Source organism: Akebia trifoliata, chromosome 1, assembly GCF_017979445.1.
Source record: "Akebia trifoliata isolate Shusen 1 chromosome 1, ASM1797944v1, whole genome shotgun sequence".
Classification (NCBI taxonomy): domain Eukaryota; kingdom Viridiplantae; phylum Streptophyta; class Magnoliopsida; order Ranunculales; family Lardizabalaceae; genus Akebia; species Akebia trifoliata.
This window is the reverse complement of record NC_141375.1, coordinates 25,434,120-25,447,248: the sequence shown is the minus strand read 5'-3', so window position 1 is coordinate 25,447,248 and position 13,129 is coordinate 25,434,120. Positions and strand designations below refer to the sequence as shown.

General features: G+C 35.1%; 1 protein-coding gene and 1 pseudogene across 2 annotated transcripts; both read right to left on the bottom strand.

Moving 5' to 3' along the window:
* Positions 1–907: 907 nt before the first annotated feature.
* Positions 908–2,711, bottom strand: LOC147411216 (trans-resveratrol di-O-methyltransferase-like). Its single transcript, XM_086450097.1, has 2 exons — positions 1,898–2,711; positions 908–1,228 (listed from the first exon to the last, which is right to left on the bottom strand). Exons 1-2 carry the CDS (start codon positions 2,669–2,671, stop codon positions 923–925), a joined length of 1,080 nt encoding a protein of 359 aa, XP_086306223.1. The 5' UTR covers positions 2,672–2,711; the 3' UTR covers positions 908–922.
* A 7,943-nt stretch (positions 2,712–10,654) lies between these two features.
* On the bottom strand, positions 10,655–12,184 carry LOC147411215 (trans-resveratrol di-O-methyltransferase-like; annotated as a pseudogene). The gene is made up of 2 exons (XR_015179344.1): positions 11,402–12,184; positions 10,655–11,057 (listed from the first exon to the last, which is right to left on the bottom strand). The product of XR_015179344.1 is annotated as a trans-resveratrol di-O-methyltransferase-like (transcript).
* Between the last annotated feature and the right edge of the window lie 945 nt (positions 12,185–13,129).

Below are 13,129 nucleotides of genomic sequence, written 5' to 3'. Positions count from 1 at the left end.
ACCTTAGATCGCACACACCGACATGAAAGTGTATTGAGCCATATATGTTTTTCCTCGAATCAAAAACACCTATGGTTCCCAAACACTTTCATGTCAAAGTGTGTGATGTGAGGTTCAATCTTGAGGTCTATTCAGCATTATTCAAAATTTATTTGTCATATTTTATATATTTCACAAAAGTGTTGGAGAATCGTCATGACTTCAACCTGGATTTTGATGATCTGTTAACGGCCCATTTGATCTGTTCGCATAACTGTTGAAGAATTTGGATTCGACATGTTTTCTGCTCTTTATAATTCTAAGTATATAAAGGGTATTTTTAAGGTTCATTCTTAATGTGTAAGAGACAACCACTAGAGAGAGAGAGAGAGAGAAAGTAATAATAGGTGTAAAAGGAGACTAGGGTTTCTGATGAACTTTGTAAAAATTTCGTTGAAGATAGTAGATTGATCATCGTTGTCTGTGGACATTCGGCATCTTGCTGAACCATGTAAATCATGTCTTATGTTTTTTAATTTTCTCTATTTCGTTTGCATTTAATTTATTGTTCATTGTTTGTTTTATTTGTTGCACGTTTTCGCACAACAAAGAGCCCATGGTATTCAACCCTAGATTTATCTTCCAAAATCAATTATTATAATTTTTTTTTCCTTCTTAGGTAGAAGAAGAAATTATTAAAGCAAGCTAACAGGGATACATCATACAAGAACTAACTCGAAACACACGTACAATATGGTAATAGACCTCTTTGAGGAAACCTCAATGAGGGACCTCAAACCCAGCATGGAAGAACTAACTTAGACACGCATATGTACTATAAGGTAATATACCTCATCAAGGGAAAACCTCAATGAGGGACCTCAAACCCAGCATGGAAGAACTAACTTAGACACGCATATGTACTATAAGGTAATATACCTCATCAAGGGAAAACCTCAATGATGGACCTCAAACCTAGAATTGGAGTTATCTTATAGTGAGTGAAGCCCGACTCTAAGAACAGCTGCTCCCATTCTTTCTCAGTTCTCTCTTTTCCAGTCAGCAAAACCATCATCATTATATCAAAAAAGAGTTGTGTTTCAATTTCTTCATATTTCCCCTTTTTATCATCTACAACCATATCTATTATAATCACCTTTCCTCCCTCATCTTTGGAGGAAATAATTGCTTCCTTGCTTCGCTTCAATATTTTCACGCATTCTTCATCAGTCCAATCATGCATAATCCACTGTTGATAGACGCGTGTGAGTACAATCAAAATATATTGTTTTCGAAACTTTACTCATACATGGGTTCCAAGCCCACAATGGAAAAAATTCTCGAAATCACCAAACTCTTAGGAGCACCACATGGTATGAATTTAAGGTGAATTACTATTTCGTGGGCTGAAAATGAGTTATTTACGATTCCAGCTCATTGTTCATTTTAATTACCAAAAAGTGAACAATCACGTTTTTGTTATAAAAAAAAATCAAAATGAAGTGACAATTTCGCAGGTTTAAAGTGAAATTATCACTTTAAAAACCTCCGAATTTGTTATCATTCACGTTTTGATATGAGCACTAAGCGAAAATAGTAAATTCGCCAAAAGTTGACCACCTTTTCGTAAATATCTCATAAAATTAAGGATCATTAATCCATGAATGTTTGGTCCATGCAGCCCACCAAAAGTTCGCTTGACATGTGTTTGGAACCCACCCATATTTATAAAGCCCGCCCATGATTAAAAAAAAATGGAATCTAAGATCAAGAAATTAAAGAGAGCATCTATTGCCACACCAACTTTTGCTAACGCCACTCCAGGATGTGGCTAATTCTTTGGTGATTTACTGATGAATTCGGGTGGCGTTAGTAAAAGTCGGTGTATTAAAATAAAATAAGGAGATACCAAGTATACCTTAAATAAAATTGCATCAGCTCGAGGGATAGACTCAAACATATCCCCTTCTACAAATTCCAAGTTCTTACTCCCTTGCAAGGTACCAACAACATGAGAACGGTCAAATACAGTGCATTTCAAGTGTGGAAAGGCCTCAGCAAGGGCCCTGGCCACAGTTCCAGTGCCACCTCCTACATCAACCAATGACTTCAACCCCTCAAATATAGCCTTGCCTTCATTAACAACCACACTCATCACAAATTGAGCGTCGCAAGCCATGGCTTCATTGAAGGACTCGCTTACGTCAAGGTGTTTTGCCCCATAATCCCAAAGGGTACTTCCATGTGCCGCCTCGAATGGTGTCAGCTTACTCCCTTGAAACCATGAACTCAAGAAATGCCAAGGTGTTACCAAGACGGGATCTAGCATCATTAACAAGAAGGGTGACAAGCTCGTGGCATGGTCCTTTACGAGGAGTTTCGATGAAGGTGTGAGCACATACCCTTCTTCTTGTTGCTCTTTGTCGATTTTTTGTTGGGCGAAGAAGCCAGAGTGGACTAATATGCGCATGAGACGGTAGACACAAGCAGATTTGGATTGGGGGATTGGAAGTGATTTTACTAATTGTGAGAGGGTGATGGGTTGGTGATGTTTGTGTATGATGTCTGGTATGCCTAGTTGAACTGCACACTTGAGCGACATGGAGCTTATGAAATTAAATGTGTGGTTCCATAAGTGAGCTTGAGCTTGAAGTTGCTCATTTACTCCCTTCCCCCCTTCAATGATCTCCATCTTCCAAGTGTTACCCTTCAACAACTACTTATATCCAAGTCATGTCTATATAGAGGCATATATATATATATATATGGTAGTCATGAAAGAGCTGATGAAGATAACTATTCTTCTTTGGTCATCCAATAAAGAAAATCAATATTTTACATAGAGATGACCATCCTTTTGAATATTTTATTTTTTAAGTTTTCTACATGTTTCATGATATACTCATGGCTCCTCATTTTAGTTTCTGTTACCTAACAAACAATTAAATTACAAGAATTGTCTTAATCAGTGAGATTTGCTATATCTAATTACCCTTTTCGGGAAAAGGAGAGTTCAAGATTCACATTCTGGTTGATTGATCCCATGGTTACAATTTTATAATTAAATTACATATTTGGAGGGAAAACTCATCATTGAACCATGATTTGAATATTTGCACGTATTAAAAACTTGAAAAAAAATTCACCTACAAGGGTAGTGAAAAAAGCCCATATTTGACGGCCCACGATCGTCAATTTTTATAAAATTCGACTGAACAAGACATCGAATTGAGGAATTTGTTTTTTCAACAGGCCAAAACCGTCAAATTAATGGAGGACTGGAGAAATTAGAGGCTCTAACCGGTTGAATCAGGGAACATAAAAAAATCTAGCAATCCAGGACCATCGAAATTCAATTTCTAAAATTCGTGAGCCTTGGCTCGTCGAATTTTCCATTTTTCACATAGTGTATCTCATATAAAAAAAATGCGTAGTTTCTTTAACAGGCCTCCTCTATAGAGAGCCAATCTCACATCAACATGTTTCCAAAAAGATAAATAAAAAAATCACAAAGAGAATGTAAGATTTATGGGTTCAGGGCGAATAGCCCCCTTTACTTCTAGTTTGGAATACTAGACATCTCTCAACAGAGATGAGCTGTTCTAGAATATCCATATTGACATGATATCGTTCTTTCAATGGGCTACCTATTAGAGTATCAAAATTCCATTTTACAATAGATACAAAACACAAAATAATTCACCCATATGTCACCTCTGTTGCTCACATATCATCCTGAACTCAAGTACCATCGGAATCCTTATTTAATATCACCAAAAGTCGAAAAACAATTTGAATATCAATCCAATAAGTCATATATTTTAAATACAATTAATGTAGAAGTGATTTATCTCCTCATACACCTTGAGATCATCATAAACAATCAAATCATTCTCTTTTCTTTGCTTGCTCCAATGTGGGGTATTGGTGTGGTACCTACCAAAGAATCTTTTATGCAAAAGTTATATTGAAATCACAATTACGCAGTTTATCATTAAAAGATCCTAACACTTACCATTACACCTCTATTTATAGAGATTTTTCCCATTCTCAAATTGATAGTTATCTTTTACGGTACCATGCTTCCCTTGTGTGAACTCTATGATCTTCCTCAAGATCTTTGGGATACATTGTTATCCGATCCATGTATTTTCATAAGTTACTCTTACTCGTTATAACTCGTCTCAACATCCACATTAACTCCCATCCAAGTAGGCATAGTTCTAGGATGCACGGATCCCTAAGCATCTTTCGTCGTAGGGATATGCGCAACTTTGAGTACCACTAATTAATTACACATTTTAACCCACACCATTAATTAAATCACTAGGATTCAACAACCATGGGAATCCTACATTTAATATTAAGATACTATTTTATTATTAAATAAATAAATTACCAACATTAAATTCCAAACTCTTTTTTTCTCTCTCTCCTTTCTCCTTTTACTTTTCTTTCTTTCCTTTTTACAAGTCACAAAAGTTTCTTTTTCATTTTATATAATAGGGATGGTGGGTAGGTGGTCATTTGCACAATGTAAATATAAGTGTCTTTATAACCATTGTCCTTGTTACAAGGACTTTTATTGTCATTACAATAAAAGGATTGTTTTTTAATGGATCTTAGTCCATTTTAAATACAAATTGGTGGGTTTACCACTAACCCCAAAACACAACTGCCCCAACTTTCCCATAAATTAAATCTTTCTTTTAAAACCTCTAAAAAGTAATCTCATTTAAATCCTTAATTTTAAATTAAAATTTTCGTTTGATCCTTTTAATTACACTTTTCATCCAATACCTTTAAAGTATTGGACGTATTCCTAAATTCCCACCTTTTAATTTTGAATTTTTCTTGATTAAATCATTTTAAACTCCAAACTTAATTGAACCCCACGATCTCAAAGTTGTTTTCAATGTGTCGAACGAACTGAGCTATGGGTCTAAGCCCATTAATCATCAAATTTTCTCATATTTGAATATATGTAGTTAGTCTAATTAAATTATTATCTATTAAATCAAAATGTGTCATCACTTTCTCCCTTCATTGACAAAGAGTTTTTGTTTTTGCATTTCGAATAACCTGCTTGAATTCTCAGTAATTCACACTACAATCAAACCATATAAACAAGTCCAGATTAATTTGATCATACAATCCAAACTAAAATAACTTTTCTAATCAAAGAAATACAGACCAAATCTAAGGTTCGAAGCATCTACTTATAAAATTCTACGCATGCAACATATATCTTCAAATCCCTGAAAGCCTATCTCTTGTACTTGCTGCTAAGTTAAATAAGTAATCATGTAGGGTTCAAGGTGTGAGTAAAACATATAGAAATTTAAAACAAAACTCGATATACCATTTTCATTTTTCTAATTTTTTTAAAAATAATATTATATTTATGGGTCTCTTAATATGGATTACATGCTGCTGGAGTCAAAAGAATTTAGGAAATGATATACAATATACTACGTGAAAACTGGAAAATCTGACAGGAAAACTCGACGGGTCAAGATCAACAAATTTTAGAAATCAAATTTTGATGGCCCAGAACCGTCGAATTTTTGTATATTCCCTAGATTCGACGGGAAAAAAAATCTCATACTGAATAGCCAAAAATGTAAATCATTATCTACTTTAATAAAACTCCAAAAATTGAATTATATGATAATATCAAATCTCATACTGAATCATATATTGTTTGTTTAAAGAGTGCTGATAATTTGATGTACTTATGGCGCATGCACCTGACGCACTCTGACATGGAAGCATTTAACTTATTTTAAGATAAAGAGAGAGGAAAAGAGAGTTTCTCTGTCCTGCCCACAATGAAAACAAAATAAAAACTTTCAAATCTGATCACCTTATGACATTCAAAATCATGATTAGATGATATGGGGTTGTAGATGATAAAATTATATGGACTTAAATATAAAATAAATTAAAAAAATAAAAAAACAGTTATTTTTTACTATTGAATTTTATTTTTAAATTTGGATACTTGGTAACCCTCCGTTTTAAACACCTTGGATTAAGCTCAAAAAACAATTGTTTTTTATTTTTAAATATGAATATTTTCATGAAATCTAGTTGGATTATCAATGTGATAATCAATGTGGGCCCAACAATCCTTTTTAAGATTTGAAATCTAAAAAAATAAATATGTGGGCAAAAAACGGGTAAGAGAGAGAAACTTTCTCTCTCTTTTTTAATAAGTTATGTGCTTCCACGTCAACGTGCGTTAGGTGCGTGCGCTTAAAGTAAGTCAAATTATTAGCACTCATCTTCAAATGAATCACATCAATAAAATTATAAAAGCACTTTCCTTCCTAAGTTAGCAAGAAAAGTTTCTTGACCACATCAGCTTGTGGCATACAATAACATGATCCGACGCCACAGGGTTGTAGAGGATAGATTTCAAAGAACTTTGAAATAAAAATTTTAAAGAAAATTTTTACTATTCACCGTTAAATTTTTGTTTTAAATTTACGAGTTTGGTAATCATCCATTTTCAATACCTTGGATCAAGGTGAAAATATAATATATTTTTTGATTTCTTTTTTAATCTGATAATGAAATCTTACTTTGAAAGTCAGGCTAATCTGACTTATATAAACTCCAAATCTCAAATATCTATATAGGAAATAAACAAAGGGCCTCATATACTCCTCGAATAGGGCATTGGCTGCCAACTTTGTGGGTGGAAGCTCGTGAGAGGCGCAACTATGAACCCAAACTAGCTTTTCCTGGAACTTTCCTTTAAAGAATAGTTTGAGATCAACTGCGTTACGAATCTTTCTTTTTTATTATAACTGATTACCGATGGCTTGAACTATTATTTTTTAGCCTTTTTTTTTTTTTAATAACCATTGAAAGGTTTGGATTTAATGTGCCTCTTGATAATATATATCTCAATAATACTTATTTTGGTAATAGTTCTCAACCATTGGATTTTGTGTTTGTGGATAGGGATCATGTGTTATTTCTTGAGTCAATGGAACCCAACCTTAGATGTAAATGTCATTCACATGGCTAATTAATTATTATTTTTAATATATAGTTTTCAAAAGTTAGGGATTACTTTTTAAAAACAATGATTATTTTCTTTTTACAAATACCATACACATGGCTTATTAATTATTAGTTTTATAAAATCAAAACATTCATAATGGAACTACCTATGGCTACCCATCAAGTTTGAGTTAACTTAGTATAAACATGTTTGATAAATTTATATCTAAAGAATAATTAGTTTTTTTATATATTATAAACAGGATTGGATTAAGACACTAAAAGTTTAAAAATGTGACCATAGATTAGGCAATAATTTTTTTTAAAAAAATAACTATGAACTACAAAGCATGAGGGAGATTGGGTCAAAGTTTGATGCCCAATCAAGCAGCTGATTTTCTTGTAAAAATAGCTGCCAGACAGCTGGTTCTGTCGTGGAATGGATTCCGTCTTCTGGGCTTCCAAAACGAGTTTTGTATGCTTTTATTCTATAATTGATTTTTATTTTTATTTTTTTGTTTTGTTTTTGTTATCATTCTTGTATGTACTTCTTTTAATATTAATGAAGGATGAGGCCCCTCTTCAATTTTATCCAATAAAAAATTGGGTGATTTAGACACACCTTGGTGAATTTTTGAAATACCCATTTGTTTTCAAATTGAGTATGTGCCCTCCATAAAGCCTTTTAAGATCTTATAGACTAAATGACCTAAGTGCCCTCCTATTCAACCTTTAATATAAAAAGTTTAGATTTTTATCACAAAATCTGTCATCTTCAAGCGCTATAAACCTCTAGTATATATAATTTCTTTTAATCTACTCAATCTTATCATTAGTCTATCTATTTCACCCTTGCCTACTCTTAAACTCAGACTTTTCTATCAAAAATTCTATTATTTTTTATTTCTCTAAAAATTGTGTCTAGTGTTGAGGATTGAAGGTTGAAATTGAAAATTTTAAGGAAGAAAATGACCGATTTAGATAAATCAAGAATTGCAAATGATCAATTTTCAAGAAAAAGAAAAGTAGAGAAGGTTTTTGGCTGTAGATTAAAGACGAAGGCGTTAAGATCATCAATTATCCAATCTTTTCTTGACTTTTAAAGGTTGAAATAGAGAATCTTAAAGTTGAAAATGAAAATCAAAGTGAATGATTTCAATTGAAAAAAAAAGGGGTGGGGGGTCGTTCTAATTAGTGTATATAGAATGCTGAGTTTTTAAAATACGGAGGATGGTGATAGGGGTGCACATTGGATTGGATAAATCCGAGAACCGAACCAATCCGAAGCTTTTGGATTGGATTGGTTCGGATTGAACACACTCACGGTTCGGGTACGGATTGAAAAAAAAAAATCCGATTGATTTGGTTCGGTTTCGGATTAGGATATAACAGAACCGAACCAATCCGAAATCCGAACCACTTATATATATATATATATATATATATATATATATATATATATATATATATATATATATATATATATATATATATATATATATATATATATATATTTTTTAAATTATTTTAAAAAAAAAAATCATTTTCTTTATCTCTCTTCTTCTTCCAGTTAGAGTCTGAAAACGAAAACCCAGCCGCCGTTCTTCTCGATCTCGTTTATCTCCCTCGCTCACCCCACCTCGCCACCTCGACGGAAAACGAAGAGGTAATTCTCTCTCCCTCTCTCTTTGTGAAAACCTTGCCGTCGTTCTCGTTCGTCTCGAAAACGAAAATCGAGCCGTTGTTGTTCTCGATCTCGTTCATCTCCCTCGCTCACCCCACCTCGCCACCTCGACGGAAAACAAAAAGGTAACTCTCTCTCTCTCTCTCTATCTCTTTCTCTGTGAAAACCTTGCCGCCGACATCGTCGTTCTCGTTCGTCTCGAAAACGAAAACCCAGCCACCGTTGTTCTCGATCTCGTTCATTTCCCTCGCTCACCCCACCTCGCCACCTCGACGGAAAACGAAGAGGTAACTCTCTCTCTCTCTCTCTCTCTCTTTCTCTCTCTCTCTGTGAAAACCTTGCCGCTGACATCGTCGTTCTCGTTCGTCTCGAAAACGAAGAGTTTCCTCGGTTCATACTGCAATTTTAGAAAAGAAATTTCTCTCTCTTTGTGAAAATCTTGTTGCCGACGTCGTATGAGAACCGAGAACCAATCCGAACCAAGATTGGATTGGATTGGTTCGGTTCTATAGGGTTATTGGATTGGATCGGTTCCAAATTTGTAGAACCGATCATGTTTGGATCGGTTCCAATTTTGCCAAAATCCAAACCAATCCGAACCATGTGCACCCCTAGATGGTGAAGCGGTATATAATATGGTATTAAATAACGTGGAAAAATAAATCCAAAAACGAGTTTAATAGTCCCACATCGACCAGAGATGAAGTTATATTTTATTCTAAAATAAGAGAATGCACAATGCTTAAGCAGTAACCGTGAAGGTCCTGTTGGGCCTACCTGCTGTTTCAATTGGTTCGGTCCTGAAAAGTCCCCAGGCCGACTCGGCACCTCGTGCGAGGGCAGAGACAAGTTTCGCCGATCTGTAAGCATTTAGTCGAACAGTTGAAGGTGTTCTCTCTCCCAACCTCTCAAAATTCTCCCAATTAAAAAAAAAAATTAAGGAAAATTAATCCCTGAATGTGGTAACATTTTTTTTTCTACTTATCAACCTCTTGGCCAACTTTCAAATCTCAAGAACATAAATAGGTTTTTTTTTTTTTTTTGGCTAACCGAGTGTCCCAGTCAACTTGCGCGCATCACGACTAATCTCGGGGAGGACTACCATAGCAACCCACCGTCATGGTCCCCCAATTAAATCATGAAAAAATCTAAGAGGGGAATTGAATCCGTAACGTGCGCCTAACCCACACTTCATGTGCTCGCCCTTACCACATAGGCAACCCATGGGTGGGTAGAACATAAATAGGGTTAAACTTGAAGATAATGGATTTTGGGAATAAATCCAATGGTTGAGATTTATCCTCTAAATAAGTATCTCTGATATACATGTTATCAAGATAGGCATAAATCTCAAGTGTTGGATTTTGTATCTAATCAGTTGGGATCATGTATTTGCATATAAGTCATTCTTCATGAATCCACGGATCTCAACCCATTTTTTATTTGGCCTTGTTTAATTATTGTTAGATAGATTTGGGTATATGGTCATTTTTTTAGTATACCCTTTTCTTTTATCAATTAAGTTGTGTACATTGTGAATAAGCCGACTGATGGATACATTATTGTAAAAATTGATTCATAATCGCTATTAAATATTTAGAGTTGGTTCAACTACTCTTTTTCTTTCATTTAAATTTATCTAAATCTATAACTTTCGTCTATTGAAAATGTGGATTTTTTGAGCTCGGTGATGAGAAATGATTGGTAATATCACCAATTAGGATAATTATTGATGCATAGGTTTAACAAGGGATGGGTTAAAATTCACGTGTTGCGGAGCGGTCAATGGTAGAATAAGATCCATTTTGCATCATATCTTAGACATCCCTCCATTTTTGGATTGAAGAAGCAATTTCAATAATTTATTATCAAACTCAATTCATCACCTTGTTATTTGAAATAAATCTTATTTTGTTACGTAACATAGCTATAAAAATTAAAAAATAAAAAATAATAATAATTGGTGGAAGAAGAATTTATTAAAGCAAACCAACAGGAATACATCAAGGAGAATCACACCAGCATACAAGAACCAACATAGAAACACATACATATAGTATGGTAATAGACCACATTAAGGGAAAACCTCAATGAGGGACCTTAAACCAAGAATAGGAGTTGTTTTATAGCGAGTGAAACCCGACTCTAAGAAGAGCTTCTCCCATTCTTTCTCGGTTCTCTCTCTTCCAGTCACCAAAGCGATCATCAACATATCAAAATAGAGCTGTGTTTCAATTGACTCATATTTTCCTTTGGTGTCATCCACTATCATTTCTATTATGATCACCTTTCCTCCCTCTTCTTTGGAGGAAATTATCGCCTCCCTGCTTCGCTTCAGTATCTCCACACATTCTTCATCGGTCCAATCGTGCAAAATCCACTGTACATGCAATCTCTGTTTGTGAGTACTAACAAAACCCATTATTTTCATAACTGTACCCATGGGTGGGTTCCATGCCCATGATGAAAAGAATGCTCGATATCACCAGTCAGGATAAAAATTCATAAATCAATAGGCCTAGAAGAGTATGCCAAGTGACCAAGTTAACTCTTAGCAATGTCATGGGGCACAACTTAAAGGCCCATTTATTATGTATTTTAGGCCTATGTGCTGATATGGGTGTGCCTTGTCTCAGCACATATGGTTGGAAGTTGTAATCCACCCATGGACAAAAATAATAATTCCAAAAGCAAAGACATTAAAAGAAAAGGAGGTACCCATACCTTGAATAAAACTGCATCTGCTCGAGGGATAGAATCAAACATATTTCCTCCAACAAAGTCCAAGTTTTTGCTCCCTTTCATGGTACCAGCTACATGGGGAAGGTCAAACACAGTGCAGTTCAAGTGTGGAAAGGCCTCAGCAATGGCCCGGGCCACAGTTCCGGTGCCACCCCCGACGTCAATCAATGACTTCAACCCACTGAACATCGGCTTCCATTCATTAATGATCATAGGCATCATCAATCGAGCGTCACAAGCCATGGCCTCATTAATAAAGTTACTAATTTCAAGGTGTTCCGCCCCATACTCCCAAAGGCCCTTTCCATGTGCTACTCCAAAAGCCGTAATCTCACTCCCTTGGAACCATGCACTCATGAAATGCCAAGGTGTTATTAAGACAGGATCAAGCATCATTAGCAAGAATGGCGACAAACTTGTGGTGTGGTCCTTTACAAGGAGCTTAGATGAAGGTGTGAGTACATAGCCTTCTTCTTATTGATCATCGTCGAGTTTTTTTCGCACGAAGAAGCCAGAGTGGACCAATATGCGCATTAGACGGTAGACATGAGTGGATTTTGATTGGGGGATTGAAAGTGATTCTACGAGTTGTGTGAGGGTGATGGGTTGGTGATGGTTGTGTATGATGTCTGGTATGCCAAGTTGAACTGCACACTTGAGTGACATGGAACTTATAAAGCTAAATACATGGTTCCATATGTGAGCTTCAGCTCTAAGTAACTCATTTCCTCCCTCAATGATCTTCATCTTCCCAATATTTCAACTCAACAACTACTCATACCTGTATAGATGCATATGCATTTATAGTAGTGAAAATTGTTGATGAATCAGCAAAGAAAAAGAATATTTTAAGAGTATGTAGCCTACAATAATACTCCTAGCTACTTATAATTTTGAGCAATTTTTTAAGTTCTACATGTTTCACTATACATTCATGACTTGTCATTTTTGTTTCTTTCAGCCTAACACATAATTAATTAAGTTCTACATGTTTCACGATATATTCATGTCTTAAACAATTTGTAGTGCTCCCTAATTAATTAACTTCTACATGTTTCACCGTAGATCTGTATGCCTTGGGATACATGATTTCAGTTCCCCATAAAAAGTGTATCCCAAGGTGTATAGATCTACGATTCTCTAACTTGTCCACGTCATGGAGTGGATTGAGTATATTTCCTCCAAAATGGACTAACTTCCGATAAGGGAATCCAACAATCAAATATAATAATGGAAATACATTGGTGGACATGGTGTGACAACACAACCATAAGTAGGGCCGTCAATGGCGAGGTTTGGACCGAGCATAAAACAAACCAGACTTGTAAGTCTCTCAAAAATCTAATCCAAGACCGAACCGACCCACATGTATTCGGGCCTATTTACAGACTTGTTTGGCCCACATGTTTATAAATAAATATATATTTATATTAAAAACATAATTATTGCCTATTGATCGCATACGACCATGGCTAAGGCATACCCTAGCTTATCATTTGTCATTCCTTTGAGAAATATAAAGAGAGGGACTTAAAATACATAAAAATTGTCCAAAATATGGATGTCAGTGGGTTGGTTCCCATTCAATTCCTAAAGGAACCGAACCAGAACCTTTAAATTTTATCGGTTTTGATTGTCAAATTATTGGAAACGCACGGAACTAGAACCATAGGTAAAGCCATAGGTGGCATACTCAGTCGACTCCGTGAT

Excerpts from the sequence above, each read along its gene's own strand:
- LOC147411216 (XM_086450097.1), bottom strand. The coding sequence starts at position 2,671 with ATGGAGATCATTGAAGGGGGGAAGGGAGTAAATGAGCAACTTCAAGCT. Across the intron at positions 1,229-1,897 it reads CTGATGCAATTTTATTTAAG|TGGATTATGCATGATTGGAC; the intron begins GTATACTTGGTA and ends GTCTATCAACAG.